The 27,322-nt window shown below is 43.3% G+C and overlaps 1 protein-coding gene and 1 non-coding gene across 4 annotated transcripts in view; one reads left to right on the top strand and one right to left on the bottom strand.

The window, feature by feature from the left end:
* Positions 1-25,253, bottom strand: part of Mcph1 (microcephalin 1) — a 206,855-nt gene extending 181,602 nt beyond the window's left edge. For all 3 annotated transcript variants that reach the window (XM_060381444.1, XM_060381445.1, XM_060381446.1), the window contains exons 1-6: positions 24,776-25,253; positions 21,902-21,993; positions 19,233-19,351; positions 6,501-6,588; positions 3,435-3,549; positions 2,563-2,703 (exon numbers count right to left, since the gene is read on the bottom strand). In XM_060381444.1, coding sequence (XP_060237427.1) covers positions 2,563-2,703; positions 3,435-3,549; positions 6,501-6,588; positions 19,233-19,351; positions 21,902-21,993; positions 24,776-24,875 — 655 coding nt within the window. In that variant the 5' untranslated portion in view covers positions 24,876-25,253. The remainder of the gene's footprint in view (positions 1-2,562; positions 2,704-3,434; positions 3,550-6,500; positions 6,589-19,232; positions 19,352-21,901; positions 21,994-24,775) is intronic.
* On the top strand, positions 15,832-15,963 carry LOC132653851 (small nucleolar RNA SNORA17). The gene has a single exon (XR_009591692.1). It is a non-coding gene; the product is annotated as a small nucleolar RNA SNORA17 (small nucleolar RNA).
* Positions 25,254-27,322: the final 2,069 nt, after the last annotated feature.

Raw genomic sequence — 27,322 nt, 5'->3', positions numbered from 1 at the left:
GTCATTTTTTTAAACAGACTCAGGATGTTTGCCTGGGAAAACTTATTAAAGAAAACAAAGACATTTAGACAGAGGTGTGGGTGGGAAGAAGCCCTCAGATACTGAGGCTGCTTGTTTGTTTTGACGCTGGGAATTGAGTCCCGGCTTTGTGCACACTAGGCAAGAACTGAACTACACAGCCTCAGCCCTTTACCTGGTGAGATTTTTATTTTCACATTTTAGTTCTGTAACATGTTTTTTTTTTTTTTTGGGGGGGGGAGCATTTGTGCTTTGATTTTTGAGGGGGACAGGCTCATTTTGCTAAATGAACTCAGGCTGCTCTCACAGATGCTCTTGTGGTCCTCTGCCTCCACCTTTTGAGCATTAGGCTTATGGGCATGCACCATCACATCTGGCTTTCAAATCTTGGACTCAGTTTTTACACACGTTAATCAATCTGGATGTCCATGTGAGACAGAGCTATGTGTCTGCTTTAACCTCCATCCTCTGCTTGTTCTGAACAAAACTCTGATGGTGTCTAATAAAAGCTATAGTTCAGTCTAAGTCTTATTTGTTACCTTGGCTGATACAGAGCTTGTCTTACGGGCCCAAGATGCACATGAGTCTAATATAGTTGGAACAGTAGCAAGTGAAAGAAAGGGGTTAATAAAAATGTATATGATGTGCCAGGCATGGTCGCAAATGCATTTAATCCCAGCACTTGGGAGGCAGAAGCAGGTGGATCTCTGAGTTCAAGGCCATACAGCTAGGACTACAACAGAGAAACCCTGTCTCAAAAATGCCACACTAACTCCAGAGTCTATGTGAGCATAAAAATGTGCTATATAAGCTTAAAATTATGCTGCTAAGACAAGGAGACACGTTTCCTACGAGAATCCACTCCCTGGAAGTCACTGGATGTTCCCCCTGGCCATCTACGCCAAAAAGATGTACTCTGAAAATCCTGCTTTCTCAGGTGAAAGATTGAATTAATGAGCCTTTTGATTTTTCTCTATGATTCCTGATACAGCACAACTAACTATTCAAGGTAATATATTTTTGATAGATTATTAAAAGCTTTAATAAAAATACAATGGAAGAATAATAATTTTAAAAGAAGTAATGAATCAGATTTAGTATTAAAAAGCATTACAAGAATAGTAAAAAAAAAAATAAAATAATGGGCTCCTTCTTAGGAAAAAATAGCATAAGCAAGTACAGCAGGCTTGAGCATGCCTCCTTTTAGCATCTTGTTTCTAAGGAAGATTATAAATCTTTAGCAAGATATATGGGAGGATGGTTGACCAAGGTGTATTTAGATTTTAATGTAGAAAAAGACTCTGGCAGGTATTTGACTTGGCTCGGAGGACTATTACAGCTCCTGACTTTCCCCTTTACTAGTCAGTGATAATGAAACCACAGTTTGAGGTTTTTGTTTCTTGTTTGAGTTGATCAGAAAGTTTCTAGGCCAAGATTTCTTGTGGGCATTGCTTTACGTTTAGCTGTACTTTCGAGTTAAAACATAAACTTTGTATCCTTGGTAAAAGTTTGAATGTTCTGGAAAGCATGCCAATTTTAAGGTGCTTCCTCATGAAATCACTATAAAATTATTAGCCTGACTTCAGTAAAATTACAGCAGAGTCAAAGCGATCTCGGTGTTGTCTCTGTCTGTCAACTCGCCTGAAACTGTGCCTTCCTGATATCCAAACCTCTGATTCTCCCAGGGACGCAGGGAACCCGACTGGGCTGATCCGTGGCACAAAAACAATAATTAAAGAGAAACAAACAAACAAAGAGTGTACTATATGATCCAAATTAGGTAAAAATAAACTACAACCCTACACAGAAACACACCTGTACCATTCCAACTATACATAGATCAATGGTCCTCTGAAAACTACCTGGGAAATGTAAGTAGGTAGAAGCCAAGATTTTTTTTAGCTACAATGTTAATTATTTTATTAAAATATGAGTATTACTTAAGTAATACACTTACTAAAGTTTAAAAAAAAAAAAACAAGAATAAAGCACAAATTGATACATTAAGTACCCTTCTTTTAAAAGAGACCTGATTAGCTTAATTTTTAAATTTTACTTCTGTAAAGATTTTTTTATTATTATTTATGTGTGTGTGTATTGTACATGTATGCAGGTTCCCACAGAGGCCAGAAGAGGTCATTGGTTCCCCTGGAGCTGGAGCTGTAAACAGTTATGAGTTACCCAATGTGGGTACAGAGAACCGAACTTCAGTCCTCTGTAAATATAGCAAGCGCTCTTAATTTCTGAACCATTTCTCCAGCTCCTTTTCAATGAGAAAAGAAATATTAAGATACTGGAAATGATGAAGGAATTGAAAGAAGGGAATAAAAACACTCATCTCTTCCACATGGGTCCCAGTCTTAACCCAGCACATTTCTTCTGGAAGAAAATACTAGAATGGTCTCCACTGAAGTTAAGTACTGAAATCAGGAAGCACTAAAAATATCCAGGCAAAGACACTGACCTCAGCACTGCAAAAAGGAAAACAACCATCTAGGCAGAGATCAAAAACAATATTTCTCGTTTTATAAAGTCATCACTTACAGGTAGGGGATAGATTTTCCCTCTTCTCCTTCATCTCTTTCAGTCTCTTCTTCATCATGCTCTCGTGACTCCTAACGGGAACTGTGGAACTGCATACAGGTGAGCGAGGAGACTCAAACAGGAGGATAGGAACACCGTCATCTGAAAAAAAAAATTCAACTTTCACACCTTACCAGCTTAATTCCTTTAACACCCACCTCCACCCCAATGCATCCCTGCTCCCTTTCAGTGCCATCCTCTCTTTCTAAGATGGTATTACTCCCACCATGAACTACGGCACTGCCAGTACAGCTAGCTGCCAGCTGAGCCTTGCTGAGCTCTCTCAGCAAGTGGTATGGATTATTAAAACTGTACCCAGGCTCTACACATACTAGGTGTAGGCATCCTCATTTACAGAGGTAGCCATTGAGTCACAGGGAAGTGACACAACTAGCAAGAAGCCAGAAAGGCAAAGTGTGCATTTGCTCCCAAAACTTGCTTCCTATCTAGGTTTCAAGAAAGTGGTCCTACTAAACACCGCTCATCTTCCACCCCAACCCACATACGAACTTAACCACAGGAAGTGAGCCCAAGGTTTTTGCCTATGGCATTAAAAGCAAATACTGTCTGCAATTTGTATGGCTTGGATAATGAAACAAAAAGATCAGACATTAGGTAAGACAAAAATTAAAGAACCGAGATTGCTTTCCTCCTGTACTCCTGCCCCAGATAACAATTCTACTGACTTAATGAATGCTGTGGATCACCTGAGGGCCTTCCCAGCGGCTCTGTCAGTTAACTCAGTCTAAGTGAGCAGACCACATGCTGTGCCTCCCTGCAAGCTGCTGCAGCCTCTTCACCTGCAGCTGTCAGGCAAGGGGGGCTTGGCTTACCTAGAGCTGTCTTTTGCCTTTGTAGCTCTTCAGCCATTTTCTCAAATTTCTTTTGAAGTCTTTTGTCATTTTCTGGTGTTTTTGGAATAAAGTCCTTGGGCTGCATACACTTGTGCTAGAGAAAAAAAGAACATAAACATTAATGGTAGTGTACATTGTTCTTTTTTAATTTAATTTTCTAATTTTAAAAGATTTACTTGTTCTTATGTGGATAAATGTTAACCTGCATTTATGCATGTATACTACATGCATGTCTGATGCCCACAGAGGACAAAAGAGGGTGTCGGAGCTCCTGGAACTAGAGCTAGGGATGGTTGAGAGGCACCATGTAGGAGCTGGGAAGAGAACTCAGCAACGTTCTCTACAAGTGATCTTGACTGCTGAAACATTTCTCCAGTCCCTACGACTACTGATTGTTTTTAAAACGGGAGAAAAGCCCTTCCTATACAATTTTGGTAACTTTAATGATATCAAAATTAAAAGAACTTTCTAATAAGTTGTTTATTATACTGTATGTGAGTTGGCAATATTTATTTGAGACATTATTTTTATAGACTTTACAGAATTTATGTGACTAAGTAAAAGGGTGTATACTGTAAAATAATCATTTTCTGAGCTATTTTGCCAGCATTCAGCAGCCAAGAAGGGTCCCAGAAGTAGCCTTGGCACTCAGCTATTCTCAGATCATCTTCACTCCAATCACACAGTAACACCAAAGCAATTATTCCAGTTACTAAAGAAACGAATCATCGGTTCATTATCTTCACTGCTGCTGCTTAATCTTGAAAGCGCTCTGCTTCTGGCCCTTGCAGCTGCACGCCCCACTTTTGTTCTTGACTTGCTGGGTCGCTTAGGTACTTGGTCATTGTCAGGCACAGTCCTTTGTGTCAGGCACTGGTCTTCAGCCTGTGAGAGCTGGCACAAGAGTGAGGAGTGACAGGGAACAGCCTTAGCGAATGACTAGGTTCTACCAGTACATGCTGGGAAGTCAGTTCAGCAGGCTCACAGTGTGAACACTAACAGTGCTGCCTTTAGACAATGGGTCAGTCTGTGCAGTGTGTCCACACTGTTCTGTTAGGAGGATTAGCAGTTTGCCTGGAGTCCTCTTCCCATGAAGGAGGGAAGAGCAGGAGAAAAAGGTTCCACTCTGTGACCTGAGTACTGGGGTTCAGTGCATTAAAAAAAAAAAAAAAAAAGACTCACAAAACCTCAAAATAGCAATGCTTCCAAATCCAGACAGCACCTTGGAACTCAGGTTACCAAGTGAGACTGACAGAACCAGGACAATAGCCAAAAGCAGAAAGACCTACTTCTGCAACGGACGCTAGCAAGTGCTGGTGGGTAATGAGACATCTACACAGAGCCACAGAAAAGCTGGAACCTGAGTCTGCTGAATGCACTTGAGGGGAGCACAATCCAGACAGAGGGAACAGATAATATGACGGTGTGTTTAAACTGTTTCCTGAGCAGCAAGCCATGGGCAGGCTGGGGCAGAGGGAGAGGGAGAACACAAAAACTGCCCTCCAAGCACATAAAACAATGTTTCTCAAGTCATGTTTAACTTGCAAATGCATTTGGAAAAAGGATAAAAAGGAAGGCTTTTAGAAGTGGTAAGTGGGGCTGGAGCGATGGCTCAGAGGTTAAGAGCACTGTCTGCTCTTCCAGAGGTCCTGAGTTCAATTCCCAGCAACCACATGGTAACTCACAACCGTCTATAGTGATATCTGGTGCCCTCCTCTGGTGCACTGGCACACATGCAGGCAGAATATTGTATACATAATAAATAAATCTTTAAAAAAAAAGAAGTGGTAAGTGTACTGGTAGTGACTATTTATGCATCAGGCTAGGCAAAGTTTAAAGATAATACAGCAGCATTGGGCAAGAAAGAGGCGCACTTGCACACCACTGATGAAAGCACCAAATCTAATCACTGGCACAATGAGCCAACAATTTCACTTTTATGTTTGTGAGCACAAGAATTAAATGCACATCTCCTATGTAATATGCTTCATATCTGCGATACATACATACAGGAAAGGCCCTCTCACAATGTGCAACATAAGATGAAATTAACATGATCAAAACTATACTATTAAGCCGGGAAGAAAAGGCATCCTAGCAAACTCAGCACCTAGCTCGGCAGAGCCACACTCGGCACAGCAGGTACATGAGCTAGCACATAGTAAGCTCTGAGGACTCTTACACAGGTCATTATTCAAGCTGAAGTGACAGAAGGAAGAAACATCAGAGACGCCTGATGTGCCTGAGTTTACTAAGTTTGGTAAAAGAAAACGGCACATTCCATCGATGTTTTTCTAAGCCCTTTACTTTAGTGTATCACAGAACAAGAACTTCCTAGCATCAGATGGGGAGGTGTAGAGAAGTCTTGGGGGAGCTTTGTTCTCACTGCCTGGCACCAGGCTTACTGTGGTAAGCATGGAGGATATACACTATGAACTAGTAGCGCACAGCTACTTCTTTTACTTTGTACAAAGTATACAGTTCTCTGAGTCCACCTTAATTAGGTCATCGACTCTAACAGTGGTTCTTATGTGAGAACAAGGTGCTTTGATTTTTCACAGTGAACTATATACTTAAAGAAGCAGCAGCCAGCTGGAGGGATGGCTCAGCAATTGAAAGCACAGACTGCTCTTGAGAAAGACCTGGGTTTAAACCTTAGCACCTACTTGGCAGCCCACAACCACCTGCAAATCTAGCTCCAGGGATTAACTGCCCTCTTCTGATTCCATGAGTACTAGGATTGCATGTGGTGCACAGACACAGACATAGGCAAAACATACAACACACAAAATAAAAAAATTAACAAAAAAGAAACCCAAAGCATCTGAAGGGTGCCCAGTCTTGGGCAAGTTTTAATTTCCCAAGGCTGACTACAACCTCTTCCATTTCCTATAGATTACATCAAAGTATTCATAAGCTAGCTAAGAACTCTACAGTTGATTGGAGATTTTATGTGAGAAGAGCAATAAGCTCAACAGCATCCTTAAGATACTCGAGGGAGCAAAAACTCATAATATCCCATCTGCACTAAAATAGCATACTTACTTTTCTTTTAACGAGGCTTGGTAGGTTTTCATTAGTATTCACTGCAGGGAACAAAGATTCATCGACATGAGCTCCAGCCATTCTGCATCTGTAGAACGAAGTCAAGGCAGTCCAGTGAGTAACTGTCTTTACTATATACACACAACATGAAAACTACATTATGTGTCAGGCAGAAGGTTCAAAGTTAATGTTTTTGCAATAATATATATACACATATACATACATATAATGCAAAATACAAGTCAATAAATATTCGATTTTCCAAAGTCTTCTTTACATGGTCTTCTCTTTCCAGTGCAAAAGCAGAAGAGAGTCAGTCATATTAGTACATTCCTATAATCCAAGCACTTGGGGAGATGATTTTCAAGAATGCCCCAAGTGACTGACAGAGTGTTAGGGTATTTGTATAGCAAGTGTGACACACTGGGTTCAATCCCAAGCCCTGCCAAAACAAAATCAGCACCCTCCTCCCTTTACTCCCTACACTGTTGATGCAGAAACCATCGAGCTAGAGAGATAGGGCACACTGCTGAGACACAACCAGGAGTTAGATATATATCTAGGCTGATGGACTCAGGATCAACAAGCTGTGGAGACAGTGGCTGGTAAGTCACACACCAGAGCAAGCCTGAAGGTGACATTATTCATGGGTACCCTGGAAGCAATACCAAGAAGGAAGTACCATCCAAACCCCACAGGTGACCAAGAACACTGAAAATTTTCTGCCCAGTTCAGAACCAAGAAACCAGTGGCTTGCTCTAAAACTAGGAGACCATGGAAGCAGAGAGGAACAGAGGCAGCCAGAACCCAGGTATCAAGAATACATCAGCCAACACGGCAGACAATGGCATAGGTATGGTCACCCTAGTACCTTGCATATAACCTGGACTAAACCAGTGGGGCAGTGTCACCAGCCAGCCAGCACATGTGGAACAATGACATGGAAATTTCCCAACAGAAACATTCCTACCAGAGTCTGGGAAGACACAAGGAAGGTGTGACATCTCCTGGCAAAAGTGCAGAAACTCAATCCCAAAGGTACTCTTTTGAACTCTCTGGGCACTGGATACCCACATATCTGGTTGAAAAGCTTGAATCATAACAAGCTGCACATTGTCTCTCTTCAGTAGTTTGCTACTGTTCCCCATGAAACACCACATGGGGAAAGGAGCTCCACCCACCAAGGTAGAAATATCGACAGATACGATGATAATTTTAACATGATTTTCTCTTTGTCTTTTTCAATTTTCATTCTTGCATAAATACCTTCTTTTAACATTTACTTTTATTTTATTTTATGGGTATAAGTATTTTGTCTGCATGTTTATCTGTGCACCATTTGTTTGCCTTGTATCCATAGATACCAGAGAGGGTATGAGACAATTGTGAGCTGCCTTGTGGATACTGGAAATTGAACCTAGTTCCTCCATAAGAACAGTCAGTGGTCTTAACCTCTCCAGCCTGCATAATTTGTCTTAACGGTCTTGCATGGATTTTGGTATTACTTGATTGTAATGGTTCTACAGATAGCCCAGTCGCTCTTCCTGTTCCTATTGCGTTTCTTCTCTCTTCTCTATCCCCTCCACTTTCTACCTAACTTTAACCTGTAGCTGTACTAATCTCTCTACTGTAGATCCCAGCAGTAACCAGGTTTCTCCTTTCCATCTACTTTTCACTCATTATCTTCCTTCATTTAATCTAATTCTCATCCCTGTCCTTACTCCTCAGTCTATTTCCCTTCCATTCCTGACCTTAGTAACTAGTGTCTTTATATCTACCATACTATCCCAGCTTCACTATTCCTGAATAACTGCAGTTGGAGAAATGACTAAGTACCACAATGTGTGTGGTGAGCCTCTCCAGAAGTTGTGGCTGCTTCTCCCTATCTATAGGTGGTTCATGATCTATATCCCCCAATCCATTAGGAAGGAATGACACCTCCATCTTATTACAAGCCATCTTATTATTCTCATGCAAATACTGCAAGTGAAAGGATACAAACAATAAGGCCGCTGTCTCACGCTGTTTGTTAATCCCAGCTCTCAGTGAGATCATGGTCAGCCAGAGTTACATGATGAGAACTTGTCTCAAAAGAAGAATGGAGAAGTCTTGAAATTTTACCAAGAGAAGTAAATACAAAGGACACAAATAGGAGAGGAAGAATTCAGTGTTCTTATTTGTAAAAGGTATGATCCTATACCCAAGGGGCCAGAAAGCTTCCATCCACCATGAAACTGCTGATAAACACTGCCAGCAAAGTAGTAGATACAAAATCAACATTTAAAACAAGTCAGTAACTTTCCTATACACCACCACTACACTGAGAAAGATGAGGCAGACAATCATAGTTAGGATAAACCATCCCACAAAGATTTCTGGTCCCATGAGGACTTTATGCCATGCTCAAAAGCCAGCCTCCTATGCTTGTGGGCTCTACCTAAGAAGAGATGGGTGGGGAAGGGGTATCACAAGACAGGCCACTGAAAGAATAATTTCCAAGGGTGAGAGAGTAACCAAGGGCACTGTAGTACTAGGGTAGGAGCCACTGAAGGTATACAGGAACCGTGCAGGCACAAGAGGGCTGGGGACATACCTGAGCTACTTTGTTTTTGACCTTTGGGTAAAACAACAGAAAACAAAAAACAAAAAACAAAAAACAAAAAGGACACAGAGCAACAAAAAACAAGGAGCAGATGCCTGGGGAAGGTAAACAAACAAACAAACAAACAAAAAAGGAAACCCCCAGCCCAGCATAGCTGCAGAAGTCAAGGACTCCAGTTTCTCTCTAGCCTAAGGAGTCAGGGGCAGGACAGACGAGTAGGGGAACAGGTCTGGACATGGGTTAGAAACGCACACTCCCCTACCACCAGGATGGAGGCCTGAGGTCAACGTGAGACAAAGGTGAGACAACTGGAAAAACACAGGGATTGCAGGCAGTGCTCAGGGAAGGGAAGAGCTACACCATGACAAGAACTGAGCCAACTACCTACTTCCTATCAGGACTGGAAGCAAGGCCAGTGGCTTAACAAAATTTATCATGTACACTGGCGTAAAAGAAAAAGTACATTTGTGTGCAAGGAATGCATAGGTGTTTATGGGAGCAGGACACCCAGAGGGAGACTGGTTAAAAACACATTTTCTGTGGCTGAAGAAATGGCTCATTACTGTTCTTGCAGAGGAACTGGGCATGCTGACTCAAACCATCAAACCATCTGCAACTATAGTTGAAGGGATCTGATGCCTTCTTTGGCCTCTGTGGTCACCGCATGCATGTGCTAGACATACATACAAGCAGGCATCCACACATAAATAAAAATAAATAAATCTTAAAACAAACACTAGCTAATGTCCACAAAGGGCCTCCAGGCACAGCTCTGGAAATTATTTAGGTTAAGGCTAACCCCCGAGAATGTCCTTGACGAATTATCTTGACTACAGCTTAGTTATGGATCTTGGACTCAGAAAATGGGGAGGCGCTGAGCTCTAGCATGTATGTGTCATGGCTCTCTGCTCTTGGGACATAACAGAACCAATTCACTCATCCCTCCACTGCTATGACCTCACTGCTCCGATGGACCACAACCTGGAATTGTGAGTTCAGCAAACCTTTTCTCCTTAAGTTGCTTTTGTCAGGGTATTTTTGTCACAGGAAAGGAAAAGCAACTAAGCTACACCCCAAATCCTGTTTGAGGCTTTTCCTTGTTTGTGCATATGTGTATGTGCATGCATTCATCCATACAATCATTATTTGATCAGAAAAAGGAAGAAAATAAAAACGTGATGGAACTTGCAAGAAGCACTTGTACAAAATGCCCAGAACTGGAAACTACAAAGGCAGAAAGTGCACTAGCAGTTGCTGAGGCTTCACACATGGGGGTGAGGCTAAAGGGAACAGGCTGCAGTCCAAGGGACAAGCACGTTAAAATTGCGGAGCTGCGCAGCTCTTCGAGTGTGTTTAAAAGCAGTAAACTGCATACTTTAACTGAGAAAATTGTACGGTGTGTAGATTCCAACCTGAGAGACTGCTATATATCCACTCTAAACAGCTAAATTCAAATGACAGACAAATCCCAAGTGTGGGTGAAGGCATGGAACAAAAGAACGCTCACACTGCTGTAGGAACATAAAACCATGCCGCCACCTTGTTTGGGTAATAAACCACCAGAAATGAAAACACAGAAAGGCACAAACACAAATCTCCATAACAACTTCATTCATAGTAACCAAAAATGGAAAACTGTTCAAATTTCCGTCACTGGCAAAGCACCGTGGTATGTACATGCAATAGATACTACTTGGCTAAACAAATGAAAGGAAACTATTGCTGTATAAAACATGGAGAAATCTCTAAAACATCACACTGAGTGAAGGAAGCCAAGCAGTACATTCTAGCTTCTGGCTTCAGAATCTGGATAGGAGGCCTCTCTGGGGTGAGGGAGAGACAGAAGGAGGCTAACTGCAAAGGGCAGGCAGTACTCGGGGGTTATAAGTCCCCTATATTTTGAATTTGGTGGCTATGACAAAACACACTGATCTGTGAACTCAAATGGATATATTGTGAGACAGGTCTCACAATGTACCCCAGGCTGTTTGGAACTAGTTATAAAGGCTAATCTGGCCGTGAAATCTCAGTGACCCTCCTGTCTCAGCCTCCCATATGCTAGTGTTACAGACATGAGCCACCACTCTTAGTTTCAGCTATACTTTTACAAATCTGGTTTTAAGAAACAAACCCATCATTTAAGCCTACAGAAGCCCATAGCTTCAGAATGGTCCTAACAGAAGAGCTGGGTGTACTGACTCATGCCAATGACCTCAACGCTGCGGAGGCAAAAGATGCTCAACCTGAAGGTCAGCCTGAGCCACAGCTGCATGGTGAAATGAGAGAAGGTGGGAGATGAAAGGGAAAAAAACTGAAACAAGAAAAGCCAGCAAGAACAGTGAAAGATGAGCACGAGGGAAATGTCTCTTATGTGTCTCTTTTCTATTCTGTTATGAGTTTAAGAGTAGTTTTGCCAGCTTGTTCTGCTGAGGAGCACAAGGAGAGACAGTTGGGACTCATCTGAACAGAAAAGCAACTGACCTGGAGATCTGATCACCAGATGTAGAACATCACAGGTCAGCTCCTGTGGAATGTCTGCATCAGCTCTGGCATGCAGGCACTACCAACATCCTTCTGGTTTACAAAAGAAGTTTAGCTCACAGATTAGTTGCGCAGGTTTATAAAATTACTAAACATCGCTTATAGCTGGTGGTTTGGGGAAAGCCTTGATTCCTACCAACAAACTGTGTGACTGACCAAGGTGATACAGTTGTAGAAGACACATTTTGTCCAACGTTAGAATAAGCATCTCAATAACTCACCAATCAGAGTGACAGGGTGTAAAAGCTCAGGTTCAGAATTCAGTTAATTCCCACTTGAAATGAAACACGACGTGTAACATAAATCTAGGCATAGGACTTGCATGTCACATTTGTGTTAAGGTAAAAACTCGCAGTAAACTAGGCATGGTTAAACACATTTTTAATCTCAGCACATGGGAGGCAGAGGTAGGTGTATTTTTGTGAGTTCAAGGCCAGCCTGATCTATTCTAGTGAGTTTCTAGCCAGCTCAGGCTACAAAGTGAGACCCTGCCTCAGAGATGGATCAGCAGTTAAGGGAATGTAATGTTTTTTCAGAGGACTGTAGTCCGATTCCCAGACTACATGTCAGGCAGGTCACAACCAGCTCTAACTCCAATTCCAAGGAGATCTGATGCCTCAGGTCTCCCTGGATAACTCATGAGCATATATACACACAGAGACAAAATTAAAACTAATTAAACAAACTCTAGCAATAACAAAAGTCCTCACATTTATCTAGCACTCCATCAATATGATTAACAGAAAATGCTTCCTATTAATTTCTATTAGTTTGCATTTCAGAAATGCAAATTGGTAACGTTAGTACTCCATCTAGTGGCCAAGGCGAAGAACGTTTCAAGACAGCACTGACAGCTAACATCTATAGCCATTTCAGAGTTGGGGAAGGCCACAGCTGCTTCCTTCCCACTAGTAAAGTCTCTTCATAAAGGACCAGTCGCTTCCCACTTCCTCCCCTTGGCCAGCCATGCTAGTCCTTCACCTCTGCCAAACTGCTGACTTTTATCCCCACACCAGTCAATGAACTGCCTAGGCAGCAGTGTAATATTCTTCAATGCAGACTACCGCATTAGGTACTGAGGGGTTGGACAGGGAAGGGCAGACGTGTCTGAAAATTCAGCTGGCTGAAAAGGAATCCCCCGGGGAAGAACACAGGAAGGGTTTGAGGGTCTCTAAGCAGAGAAAACACAAATGGATCTGAACTGGGGCCTGAGCTCTGGGCACTGAACTCAGGTTGTACCCAGTGAGGGGCAGTACAGAGCAGAGCAGCTGCACACTGGCTTCCATCTTTGCCCAGGCTGGCTCCAGAGCCTCAAGTGTTGCAGGACACAGGATTATATTCTTAATATACTATTGGATGTTACTGAACCAGGTGCCAAAAAACAAAAACAAAAACAAACCCATGCAATTATGTAAATACGAAAAGGAAGGGCACATAGGAAAATAGCATAGTGTCTGCTGCTAAGCCACGTGAAGTTCGCCAGTGCCATCTTTCCTCATGCCACATTAGATGTCAAGTTGCTTTATAACTTCTGTAAGTCCAATGCATCCTACAGTTCAGCCTCCTCTTCGAAGAGGACAATGAGCTTGAACCAGGATGCACTCATTAGAAGGGTAGCCAGAGGACTCTCATGGGCCTGCACTGCTGGGCACGACTACCACACACTGCTCCAGAGAGATGAGTGGCCGCTGTGGGTTTTCCACAACTCCCCTTCCTTGCAACATCACCTGCTTGCCAGCCACACTGATCCCCAAGGACCCTAACCCTCCCCAGGCTGAGGCCCTGGCCCTGCAACAGTCTTAGAGCTTCCTTTAACAGGCTGATCACAGCTGACTGAGGCATTTCAATGCTTTTTCTGTTAATGAGGGATTTAAATTTTTAACTCCTGATCATCTTCTTCAGAAAACTCAACCAAGAGACGAGAGCCAGGTTGATCTTTAATTATTCTGTCTTCATCATTTGTTTCCTTGGATATAAAATTTTCTGTTGTCTAAAGGGAAAGGCATTTTCATCGGAGACTGTTGCAATCTGAGGCGTTGTGTCCAACAGAGCCCACACACACATGATCACTGTCAATGAAAAGCTGGTGACTCTGGGCAGTTAAAAGAGAAGCCAGACTGGTGGTCAGCATAACAAAGGTCAGCTCAGCTACTTAAAATTAGGGGGGAAATGGGAATAAAAACAATGCTTTTAACTTACAAATGAAGATGTATCTTTTTATATTACTTAAAAGGGGAGAAATTAAGACATTCTTTCTAGGAAAATTTGGCAGCATATACCACAAAATACAATGGGCTAGCCCTTTTGAGCTAAAAACTCCATTTCTGGCATTTAAATAAAAATGTACAGAACAGTAATATATACAAAGGTTCGATGTCACACTGATTCTGATTGGAAAAAGGGCATGAAATAAAAATGTCACATCAGACCAGTTGTACTATTTCCTGCCCCTTGATTACATAAGGCTTATTTTTCCCCTTGCCTCACACATCCAGTTGGGAAGCCTGGGAATATTATCAAACTTGGGGATCACAACCTGTGCCCCAAGTCAAGTCTGCCACCCAAACTGATAAATCAATTAAAAGAGACAAACAGAAAAGCAGAAAACAGGGGCTGGAGAGATGGCTCAGATGTTAAGAGCACTGGCTGCTCTTCAAGAGGCACTGAGTTCAATTCCCAGCACCCACATGGTCACAACCATCTGTAATGATATCTGGTGTTTTCTTCTGGCTTTCAGGAGATAAAAAAAAAAAAAAAAGCAGAAAATAGATTTATTCAATGTCTAAACATTTTCTGCTGCACTAAGTAGAGGTAAAAAGCAGTTAGGCCACACAGCACACCTTTAATTCCAGTTCTCTGTGAGTTCAAGGCCAGCCTGGTCTACAATGCTGGTCTCAGGCCACACAGGACCACACAAAGAAACCCTGCCTCAAAAACCAACAATAAAACTCCTAAAAACAAACAAACAAAAACAAAAAAGGTGCTGGCCAGCTAAAGTGGAAAAGGGAAATGTCCCTGCAATAAAATGACTACAGCAACAGTGGGGAACATTCACCTTTGTCCTCCACCTGGAGTCAACTCACTGTGAAAGGCAGATACCCCAAAGGCATCTTAATCCCATTGAAAAGATGGATGGTTTCTAGAGCCATTGTTGAAAATTAGCTAACATTGTGGGCTTATATCCAGACTTTCAATTACTTTTATCTTTTTTTCAATTTTATTACTACTTATTAATTTGTGGGGGGGGTATGCACATATGCAAATCAGAGGACAACTAGCAGGGGTCTGTGCTCTCCTACCACCACATGGGTTCTGGGAATGAAGGTCGGGTCATCAGGCTTGGTGCCCAGTGTCCTTACAAGCTGACCCATCTCAAAGGTCCACAATTTTCCTTCATCTGTTATTCCACTTACAAAACTGGAAGTACCTTTATGCATTCCTGTTTATGTCCACACATAACTAGATTTTACTTTTTAACAATACATACAGACCTTTAGTTAAATATATCCTAGAACAAGCTTAAGATGTTTGTACATGGAGACCGGTTCCACCTTTTACAAATATGGATATGTAGGTTCACCGTGTGTGTGCAGTATCACAGAGGTAATGAGAGGCCATTGGACCCCCTGAAACTGGAGCTATGGATGATTTGGGGCAACCATGTGGGTGCTGGAAACTGAACCTGGGTCCCCTGAAAGAACAACTTGTGTCCTTAACACTGAGCCATAGCTCCAGCCCTCGTCACACAGTTTTAACAAATATAAAGTGATACTTTCCATGGCAGAGGTAATGGCTAGGTTGGCAGAGTATTCACCTAGCATGCAGAGAGTCCTGGATTGACCCCTAGGAGAGTATAAAGTGTGTCTTTAATCCTGAAGTTGGGGGTCATAACCTGTGCCCCAAGCCAAGTCTGGCAACCTGAACTCAATATGCCAATTAAAAGAGGCAAATTCTAGCTGGGTGCAGTGGTGCAAGTCTGTAATTCTAGAACTCAGGGAGGAAGAGGCAGGCAGATCTCTGGGAGTTTGAGGACAGCCTGGTCTACAAAGTGAGTCCAGGACAGCCAAGCCTACACAGAGAAACCCTGCCTCAAAAAACAAATAAACAAAACAAAACAAAACAAAACAAAAAAACAAAAAATAAAGTAAAATAAAAACAGAGAAAAACAAAACAGAAAATAGGCTAATTCCTGTCCCTAGAGACACTGCAGGTGTGGCTACCGTGTCACATGTGCGTCAATAGGTGGCAGAGAGGAGAGAGGCTATGTCTGTGCTCAGTGTTCTGACCAATGAACATCTGAGTGATTAGTAGCCTGACATTCCCTGGAGCCTGAGACAGCCACCAGTCTGGTGCCAGGCAGGCCTGGATGGGCTCCCAGGACAGGGTGCAAGCCAGAGACTAGAAGAACCCCACCTGGGACCACAGGCCCTGGGCAACAGTGAGCCTGAGACAGACAACCCCAAAGGGCCATTGGGGAGGGCTGGGAGAGAAGCAAGCCCAAGAAGACCACCAGAACAACCAACAGACAGGTGCCATGGGGCCAGGACAGGGAGCTACCCTGAGATAACAACCTGTTTGCCAACTAGGCCAAGTGGGCAGACCATTATGGGCAGACCAGTGTCACAATGTAAGACATAGCACTCCTGAGACCACTCTTGTGATGAGCCTAGACACATACAGAACCTAGGCACCAGTAAGAGGAACAAGAAAGTAGTGGAGAAATGGAAGAAAAAGAGAAACACAAAGATGGTGTCACAATGAAGAGAAGAACTGGAAACTTGAGGGTAATGAGGAACAGCCTGATGTGTAATGAGGAACAGTCTGATGTGAGTAGCTGGTGATGCTACCTGTGACCACATTGGGATCCTGGCCTGTTTCCACTGGAGGCCACACCTGGGTCTGTGGCCCTGGAACAGCAGGGATCTGTTACCACCAAAGGCCAGGCAGATACCCCGGTCTGGGCTACCTCCCAGAGACATACTGATGTCTTAGGGCCTTGCACCTTGCCTGGGCAGCAGGGTAGAGATGGCTCGGGTTGCAGAGGTTGCTGGTGAGCCAGCCCCAAGGGTGTGAGAGCAGAGCTGGTGGACTGACTAGCACAGATACCTCTCAGTCCAGATTCAGGGCTTTGAATTGGCCCAACACAACATCTACCCCATTGATGAACTGCTAGAGCGCATGAAGGGGCCAGTCCTGCAGATCCAAAACTACAGGATCTCCATGATACTTGGCAACAACAGGATTATCTAAGAGGATCCCAGTACTGATAGAGTAGCAGAAGCCAGAGACCTCATACCAGACCAATGAGTCATTGCAGTGAACATTTGCAAGCAATTAAGCCGGTCCTGATGAGACCTAATAGGCTAGGGTCAGAGGGAGGGGAGAAGGACCTCTGGAGAGTGGCATGGGAGGAGAGGCAGGAAGGAGGGTGGGATTTGGAGGGAATGAGGGAGGGTACTACAGCTGGGATACAAAGTGAATAAACTGTAATTAATATAAAAATTAAATAAAGAGAACACTCATCTGCAACACTGATAACTGTGCCATGAATTCAAGACTGTACACGTCATAGTCCTCAGGGGAATATCTAAGTTTTTCTGCTAAATGGGTATAGTATTAAACTGCTTCCTAAGTTCATATCTCCAAACCTCTATATTAGCGCATATTTCATCACTCATCAAAGACACATCTTTGATGATGTGTCTTTTTGCTCTAATAAATGATGATTTATAAAAGATCTTCAATTAGTCCTGATGCAAAGAATAAACGAGTGTGGAGGTCTCAGCTTTAAATAGAACATATCATACATCCTTGCTGAACACTCAAGGATCCTGATGGAAGAACAGAAAGATTGTGAGAATTCTACAGTAAAACATAATTTGCTGGAAATGATGTAGCATTGCATACATGGATTCATAGTGCCTGTGAGTATCTGAACATGAAATTATGGGAAGAAAAAGTGCAATGAGGAGATGGGAGGAACTGGAAGGGGTGGGATGAGTATTAGATTGACTAAAATACAGATATATGAATTTCCAACTAAATTATTATTGTATAAACTTCTTAAATTTTCCATTTACATGTAAAAATGATATCTAATTTAGTTTTAATCTGTATTGTATTGATTTCTACTTTCACTATACTTTTATGTAGAAGAGGTTTCAGTAAGGTTTAGTTGTTTGGTCTTTTATCATTTTGTATGTTGTTAATATGGTATTTTTTGCAAATACACTTTTTCAAACTGAGAAATTTTACAATGTTCCAAGTTTTCTAAGAGTTAATTTAATTGGTTTTAAATACTAAATAGCATCACAAGCATTTATTGAAACAGAACTTTTCTTTTATGTTCTGTGAACTTAGTTATTGAGTTGGCATACAATATTAAGCAAACCTTCCATTACTGATAATAAATCTGTTACTATATATGATCCCTGTGCATTGATAGATTCAGCTTGCTCCTATGGTTAAGGGCTTTTGTCTCTGCATTCATAGTCTGTTTTGTGTTGCCGTTGGTATTTTCTCTCTAGGTGTTCATCAATGCTGTGATGAAATTAAGAGGAAAACTTTTTTCCTAGTAGTATTTATACTATCAAATGATTTTTAAATACTGATGAATTCCTAGGGTGAAGTACTTGGTTTCTCAGGTGCCCCTATGAGAATATTTGCATCTAAAGTTCCACTTTAAAAGAAATACACTTCTTAAAAAAAAAAAAAAGTGTGGACAAAAGGGTACACTATGGGACACACTGTCACAGATTCCACAATGAGATTTTTCTTACCTCTTTTCGGGGGGGAGGTTGCAAGGATGGTGGGCAGATATGAGGGGAGAGGGGGTTGAGTGAGATTGGGGTACATGATGTGAAATTCACAATGAAGCAAGAGACAAAAAATAAAAGTCAAATTAATATTGGGAAGCACACACACACTCACACACAAATAAATAAATAGTAATAAAAATTTTTTTTAAAGGTAAGGATAATCGAGAGTCTGGATTAAACCCATAATATTAATCAATTTTCAACAATGGCTCCAAAAACCATAGCGGTGTTGGGGCACCTACCTTCCCATATTCGAAACAACAAAAGCAGAAGCTTCCCTTATCACACAAAAACATTCATTCAGAGTAGATGGCACACTTAAATGTAGCACACAAATCAGTAAGACCCTTAAAAGGAAACAGAGATATGAACCCTTTGTTCTGGATTAGGCAATGGTTTCTTGAAGGTGACATTCAAAGCACAAGCACCAATACCAACAAAACAATCACAAAAAAAGTTTCTATGTCAAAGAAATAAAACTAAAAAAGTGAAGAGAAATGCATAAAATGAGAAAATCAAGGTTTGCAAATAACATGTATTATAAAACTTGTATCTCCAGAACACATAAAGAATTTCAAAAGTAGGCTTTGGTGTAGCCTGGTAGTTACCAGCAGAGGACACAGGAAGATGGCCACATACAGGCCAAGGATATCTCAAACACCTGAGATCCTCAGCTTCCAGAGCTCCCACAATGCAAGTCTACAGCACTTTGTTAACAGCAACAGGAGCTGACAAAACAGTGTTGTCACATTCTCCATGACAACGACTTACTTTTCAACCCAGAGGACAGATACCAGCTTTGCCCCTGTCTTCTGGGCTTTGTCCCAGGTGCTCTGATATCCATCTTTGAAGATCACATGGGTCACTTGCTTGTTGAAAGTTTTTGAAACCTGTGGACAAAATGCAAAAACAAAACACTCATTATATTCATAATTATAGTCATAATTTCTTAAAGTGATCAAAAAGAACACTGTTCAAAATTTGTCAAAATGAAATTATCAAAAACCCTTACCCCAGAATTTCACTTCTAAGAATGCACCAGAAAAGTACTGTGTAAGTGTGGAACGATGTTTGAAAACACACCTGCTTTTGCCTAGCACGGGTGTATACAACTTTAATCCCAGCACCCAGCACTCAGGAGGCAGAGGCAGGAGCATATCTGAGTTTGAGGTCAGCCTGGTCTACAAAAGAGTCCCAGGACAGCCAGAGCTACCTAGTGAGACCCTGTTTGAACCTCTCCCTACCAAACTACACCTGCTTCAGTTAGAACGAGGATTAGCATTCAGGCAACCCTTACCCCCAACCCCAATAAAGTGTCTGCTTATGTCACCTTTGCTCCCCTCACTAAAGCTTCCAAGCATAGAACAGAGTAGGAATCCTTTGAGTATAAAGTGAACAGGAGAGAAGAAACCAGGAGGAGCCCCTGATGATCAAGGGGCATGCAAAGAAGAACAGACAGTTAAGAACACTTGCTCTTCTTGTAAAGGAAGTACGAAAGCAAATACAAAAAGGAAGAGATTAAAAGCAAGTCTGGTGACAAGACTTGGTGGATGTAGGAAAGCACCTGCACCTTCAAGCCTCATGACCTAAGTGTGTTCCCCAAGCCTGCTCAGTAGGAGACGACCTCCTCACGGATGGTATGGCGCTCTTGCTTTCCAACCACACATTTCAAGTTTTTTAAAAAAATAATTGCCTTTCGAAAACAGAAAAGAGACTGGGGGCCTAGTTCAGCTATAGTGTACTTGCCTAGAATGTGTGAGGCCAGAAAATCTCTCCCAGCACAAAAGGAGAATAAAGCAAAGGACAACTGGCTTCTCTTAAGTTTCACAGCCACATAGAGCAGTAGTTTTCAGACAGTGCACAGGTGTTACTTTTGTAAACAGCCATTCCCAAGGCAACCAGAAAGAGCCCAGCCTAGCACCTGGGGCTGTTTCCCCAAGGCTTCCATTAAAATCCTAGACAAATAAGCAGCACCTCTAAACATCTTTCCGGAAGAGTGCTGGATACTTAGTACAAGCCTTAGAACAGAGGAGAACCTGATAAAATCCCACACCTTGGACAGAGCTGACACATGTTACATCTAGACACAGGCATGAACCACAATATATACTGGCCCTCCTAAAATAACACTCCACTTGGAGCCCCACAGGTCAGCGTAACAAAACATGCCGTGTCTCTTCAATAAAAAGTAGGGTGACCGCCTAGACAGAAGGTCCCTAGTTTATCACGGTTTTACTTAGGAATGTTTTATTCTGAGGTGCTAGAAGAAATGGTATTTTGTTCTGGCTGGTTAGGAACTGTAGGATACACATCATACCTCATGATGATACCTCATGATGATGATACCTCTCAGCCAGTCCCACGAGCTTCCATTCCACACACACTCAGAGTTGCTAAGCTCTGTGCGTATCAATTACATTTTAATACAGTACTATGCTGTGTGTATTAAAAGCATTTTCAATTTTCAGAAAAATTTTTTTAAACAACATGTATTTTAGGTTCTTAATTCCATTGCAAGTGGCGGGGCATCTGTTCAGCCTTTGACCTGACTTCACAGGGTTTAGGGGGGCTAAACAAGGCCGGTACTGCTCTAATACTACCTTACTGCACCCCATCCTCATCCTGCTTTGAGTTACCCTGTCACCCATTTATCCACTTCATTTAGCCTGTCAGTGAACATCTCCTGAATGCCAATAAGCAAGTAAGCACACTTTGTTCAAAGCAAAACTCTCCATCAGAGCAGTCTATGTTCCGTTGTCTCTATTTCTTCCAATGCAGGATTCTCAGACTCTTCTTGAACACCATTACCTCTATAATGGGAAAGTGAACTAAGGTAATGGCCTCACAGGTTTCAAATCTCAAGAATATCTTACCTTTCTTCGGTTGTTCTGAACACCCCTCTTTTAAATTCTACCATACTTGTTTTCAATATTCTCCTTACAATTTTTCTCTCTCTTGACTCTTAAATTGATGGTCAGGCCATCACGGGTCCTTAAATAGTCAAAAGACTTCATCTCTTCCTTCAGCACTCTTCACTCTAACGAGAATCTGAGTAAGGTGCTATCTCCTGACCTCTGAGATCTTGACCCCTATGTCACTGTAGCTGTGACTGGCTCAATCATGAACAATCCATGTCTGTGAGATGTTTCCAGTATGCCTAAAGTCATAATCTTCCCTTAAAAACCTGCTCATTCTGAACCTTTACTCTTCTGAGTCCAAGTACCAGCCCACACAGAACCAATGCCCAACTCACGTTTCCCACTAGACTCCTCCTCATAAATGCCTCCAAGACCATCTGCTCTGTAAGCACAACTGTCCAACTCATATTTTGTTTGTCGCCTACCACTTACTCACTACCTGGTCCCCTGTGTTCTAAGGAATAGCTTCCCTAACAAGAAAACACCAGCAGGCTATCAATCATTTTGATATTAATTTCTTACCGTTGCTCCCATATCCTCGAGTTGTTTTGTAAATGTCTTTGAGTAATTCTCTGTCCCTTTGGAAGACCATACTTCAACATAGGCCACAATATCTGAAAATAAGCAAGATATTAGCAGAAACTACACTCTGGTAATTGCGCCCCCAACAGGTTTTTCTCTTGTTCTGTTTATGTTAGAAAAAAAAAAAAATCAATGAAAATTTCTATTAGGAATCTATTCAAAATATTATCACTGCTATTTTGGTGGTATTTTAAATCTTCCTAATCCAGGCTTAATTATCCTGGATTACGCTTTCTGTAAAGAAACAGTAATTATTCCAGGCTTTCCAGGCCAGGCTATCTTCCAACAACACAATTTAATGGCCATGGTATCGACAGTGCATTGACAAGCTAATATAGTTAGGTCCAATAATTTTTTTCATGGAGCTTAGCATATTAGCACATGCCTGTAATCTTACCACTTAGGGTTAGAAGGTGGAGGTAAAGAGGGTCAAGAATTCCAGGCCAAAGCACAGCAGTGGTAGAGCACACCTTTAATCCCAGCACTCAAGGCCAGCCTGCTCTACAGAGTGAGTTTCAGGACAGCCCAGGCTAGAGAAACCCTGTCCTAAAACAAACAAAAAAGAGTTCTAGGCCAGCCTCAGCTATATAGAAAGATGGAGGCCAGCTTGGGCTATAGGAGACTACATATAGCAATAGAAAAGGAAGAAGGAAAGAGAATTTCATATAATTTTCACTTGCCATTTTTTTCATTTAAAATTAGAAGAAGATGAACTCAGTCCTCATGTGAATAGATGAGCTCGGAAGTCTGGGTAGGGAGGCTCCCCTATTCTTAGGAATAGGGGAAAGGGAATTCGGGAGGAAGGGTGGTGCTACGAAGAGGGGAGGGAGGGGCCTATGACAGAGATGTAAATTGAATTAAAAAAAAAGTAAAATTCGAAGAAGGGCTGGAATGTAGCCCAGTTGCTAGAGTGCTTATTTAACATGTACTAGGTCCTACCACAAGCATAAACCAGGCTTGAAAGGTCACACCTATAATCCCAGTTCTAGGAAGGAGGATCAGAAATCTAAGGTCAGCCTCAGCTACATATGTACTAGGCTAGCATGGGTTAGAGACTATATCCAAAAAAAAAAAAAAAAAATTGTCAGGTGGTGTTGGGACACATCTTTAATTCCAGCACTTGGGAGGCAGAGGCAGGCGGGAGCTCTGTAAGTTCGAGGTCAGCCTGGTCTACAAAGTTAATCCAGGACAGTTGGGGCTACACAGAGAAACCCTGTCTCAAAAAACAAAAAACAACAAAAATTTCCAGGTGTCCCTCACTAAGTAATTTCTAACGAATAACAGAGAAACACTTAAAAAAATGCTCGAAGTCCTTAGTCATCAGGGAAATGCAAATCAAAACCCTCAAAATTCACTTTACACCCATCAGAATGGCTAAGATTAAAATTTGGTACAACTAAAGAAGGTGAGCTAAGGGATCAAGCCTCACTCAGAAAGGCAAACAGGGCAGACATCAGGGAGAAAACAGAGACTAGGGCAGGAGCCTACCACAGAGGGCCTCTGAAAGACTCTACCCAGCCAGGTTATCAAAGCAGATGCTGAGACTCATAGCCAAACTTTGGGCAGAGTGCTGGGAATCTTATGAAAGAAGGGGAGATAGACTTCCTGGAGGAGACAGGAGCTCCACGAAGAGACCAACAGAACCAAAATATCTGGGCACAGGGGTCTTTTCTGACACTGATACTCTAACCAAGGACCATGCATGGAGATAACCTAGAACCCCTGCACAGATGTAGCCCATGGCAGCTCAGTGTCCAAGTGGGTTCCCTAGCATGGGTAGCAGGGGCTGTCTCTGACATGAACTCAGTGGCTGGCTCTTTAACACCCTCCCCCCCCCCCCCCCCCCCGCCTCCGTGGGGCCAGCCTTACCAGGGGCTACAGAGGAGGACAATGCAGCCAGTCTTGATGAGACCTGATAGGCTAGGATCAGATGAAAGGGAAGAAGGACCTCCCCTATTAGTGGACTGGGGGAGGAGCATGAGAGAAGGAGGGAGAGTGGGATTTCGAGGGGACGAGGGAGGGGGCTACAGCTGGGACACAAAATAAATAAATTGTAATAAATTAATAAATAAGTTAAAAACCAATTGCAGGTGTCCCATTGCTAAGTAATTTCGAGCAAAGCAAAAGACCTGGTTTTGTTCACAAAATACTGTGGTATTATTATGAAAACAGTCACCTCTGGCTACCTACAGAATTGTGCGCACTGCAGGTCTGTTCTTTCAGCTCTACCACGCCAAGTCCCTCCCTACAGACCTCTTTGCTCAAAGCCAAACTCTACACACATCAGTACACTCCTCAGTTTGTGGAGTCAGGCTGAGACAGCAGATACCCTGGAGGCTCACCCTTCCGCCCCCCTGCTAAGTAAAGGAGGAACGAGCCTCTACTCCCTTACCTAGAAACTGCACAAAGTTGTTGGAGAGCTCCGCAAGTGTCAGCTCTACTCCGGTAGGACCCACCAAGAGGCCACTCCCATTATTACCAAATTATTACTTTTTCTGATTCCGGGCGCTAGAGGCGGGAGGCTCTCAGAAAGCTAAGATGGGACCCATCCTCCTGCCAGCTGTCCAGGGCCATGGCAGGGACTCCGGGGAGGTGAAGACCACATGATGAGCATGTGTAGGGGGAGAGGGAGTGTCCACACAGGTGTTCAGAGGGAACTCCAGGGTGGGAGGCTTCCCGAGTCTGAGGGGAACCCGGATGTGAGAGGACCCCCCCCCGGGCCCTCCCCGGTGTAAGAAGACCTGAGACGTGAGCAGACCCCGGTGGCGGCCACGCGTCCCACCGCCCGCCCCCCAACTGAGCGCGTCTCCTCACCCTTCAGGAAGGCGGCTCCAGCGCCTCCCGCGGCCTCCATGAATGAACCCGGCGCGGCTGGACCGAGCGTGCGCTGGCGGGGAGGCAGAAAGGTGCGCATGCGCGGGCCGCGGCCCCGGGGATTCGGCGTCTCAGGGTTGGGGTGTGCGGAGGAACCCTGCTCTCCCCACTGCCCTCTCCGCGCACAGTGCAGCAAAGACCTTGAGCCCTCGTGGCGGCTCGGGCGCCGGCAACTGCGGGCGGCGCCCTGGCTGGAGTCTGTCCGCCGCCGGGCGGCCTTCGGGGCAGGTCAGGGCCGCGTCGCTTCTGCGGGCTGGGCCGCGGCCTCCTCCACACGGCGCCCGGTGACCCGGTAGGGGGACCCCGCTCCAGGCCCGCACCGTGCAGCCGGAGTACCGCTCCTGGAGCCTCTGAGTGTGCTCGGGTCTTCAAACCTCCCGCCAAAGAGGTTCTGAGTGGCAGAGCCGGAGACAGGCCCGCCTCGCCACGCAAGGGCTGCTGGGAAGGGGAGGAGGCCCTAGGCATTTAGGGAGGTTACCGGCCTGCAAGGTCCCGTTGGTGTGCTGATAAAGTTCTCCTTTAGGCTCCTTAAGCCGGGAGCGTTAAAGGCACCTTGTTTGATTTGGTTAGACAGGATGTTTTTGGGTTTATATTTATTTATGTTACATGCATGAGTATTTTCCCTGCATGCACATATGTGCACCATGTGCGTGCTTGGTGTCTGGAGGTCGGAGGAGTGTGTCAGACCCTTTACGGGAAGGAATTACTCGTGATTATGAACCACCGTCAGAGCAAATGTCCTTAACCAGTGATCCATCTCTATAGACCCTGGTTGGTTTTTTGGAGAGAGGGTCTTGCTTTCTAGCTCAACACGCAGTAGTCCTCCCGACTACCCTTCCCAAGTGCTGGGATTACAGGCTGTTACCTCATCCAGCCCTACATCATATTTATTAAAAGATGTATGCAATGTAATACAAATGTATGCAATGTTCCTTTATCCATACTTCAGTCGTCCCCCGCCCCCTTGCTCCACCGTGAAGACCATAATCCTTTCACAAGCTTAAAAGCAGCACTAAAAATTAGGCGGAATCTTATAACCAACCTAGACTTACAAAGCGATATTTCTTAGGAGCATGCTTTGGAATTAGAGTGGACTTTTGGAAGTTTTTGTTGATCCTTGCCCCACTTTGCTAGCCTTCGAAGGCAATTTGTCCTTACTGTCTAAACTTTGCCCTCTGTCAGAAGATAAAATTTGCTGAATGTGGTGATACACACCTGGGGGGACAAGGATTGGGAATTGGAAGCCACCCTTGACCACACAGAGACCCTATGTTAAAAAAAAAAAAAAAACGTCAAAGGCCAGGTAATTAGCTACTATTGGGAATTCATGCATCAAAGCAGACTTTGCTCTCTGGATAGTGTGGGAGCTCTCTTTAGGCAGAGTCAGCTGCGCAACAGAAATGGCTAACTGTGGTACTTATTAGCACACCAAAGCCTGCCTTCAGGTTCATTCAGTACCTGTGGCTCTTACCTCTTCTCACCCCACCCCCTACTCTAAACTTCTCCAGTTCTGGGGCGTCAGTTCCCTAAGCTTCTCACTCCTATATAATCCTGCCATTTCAGCCTCTTGCCCCTTTCTTGGTCCTCTCATTTGCCTTCTTCTCTTCTCTTCCTCTCTTTCTCCCCTTTTCCCCATCCTCTCTCTCATGGCCTAATCCACCCAGCTGGCCATGCTCAATGTACTACTTTCTGTCCCTGCCCTGGACTCTTCCAGATGCCTCTGGCAGAACTCTCCTTCATATCTACAATAAAAACCTTCCCCTCAGCCTTACCTTAGAATGGTCATCTCTCACTTTATACAGACAGTAAGAGCAGGACTTGGCTTCCTAAGAAGGGAACGCAGAATCCAAACCATGGCTCAACTTTGCTTTTGAACTTCCCTATTTGACTAGCTTAGGTGGACTAGAATCTCCTCTTACTGTTGGGACCTTTCCGTTTCTTTAAACCTTCACTTGGATTATCTGGCATTTAGCATGACTGACTCCACTTTGGTTTGACCAGTTCTATTGGAAGGAAGCTCAACCCAAAACACAGGCCTCCCAGAATCTTTATTGAATTATTTCTCCCTCTAGACATACTCTCTCCCCAAGCAGGGTGTCAGTCAGCACAACTCCCAGCATCATTTTAAAGTTTGTGATCTCAAATCCGTAGTGAGTCTCAGTGAATCTGTGGCAACAAGAAAGAGTCAAGTTATTTAGCCCCATATGGGTGAAGCTTGAAATCAAAGTTGAAAATGGGCTTTTATTCAACTGAAAAGTTGCAATAGGTCAGATAGATCAGAGAGGACAAAGGAAATGTGGTAGATATTGTGGATCTCCATGAATGACTTACAGGAATTTCTTTTTTTGTTTATGTGTTTTCCCCTGCAAGCGTGAAATTCATTTTAAAAGGAAAGTTTAAGAAAAGTCTAGCAAATAAGTAGTAGGCTACATAATTTTTGGCCAGTATGACCCTAATCCCACTCAGAGAGGCTGAAACCAGTTGGAT

Source organism: Meriones unguiculatus, chromosome 4 (genome assembly GCF_030254825.1).
Source record: "Meriones unguiculatus strain TT.TT164.6M chromosome 4, Bangor_MerUng_6.1, whole genome shotgun sequence".
In the NCBI taxonomy this organism is placed as follows: domain Eukaryota; kingdom Metazoa; phylum Chordata; class Mammalia; order Rodentia; family Muridae; genus Meriones; species Meriones unguiculatus.
This window is presented reverse-complemented; position numbering and strand designations above follow the sequence as displayed.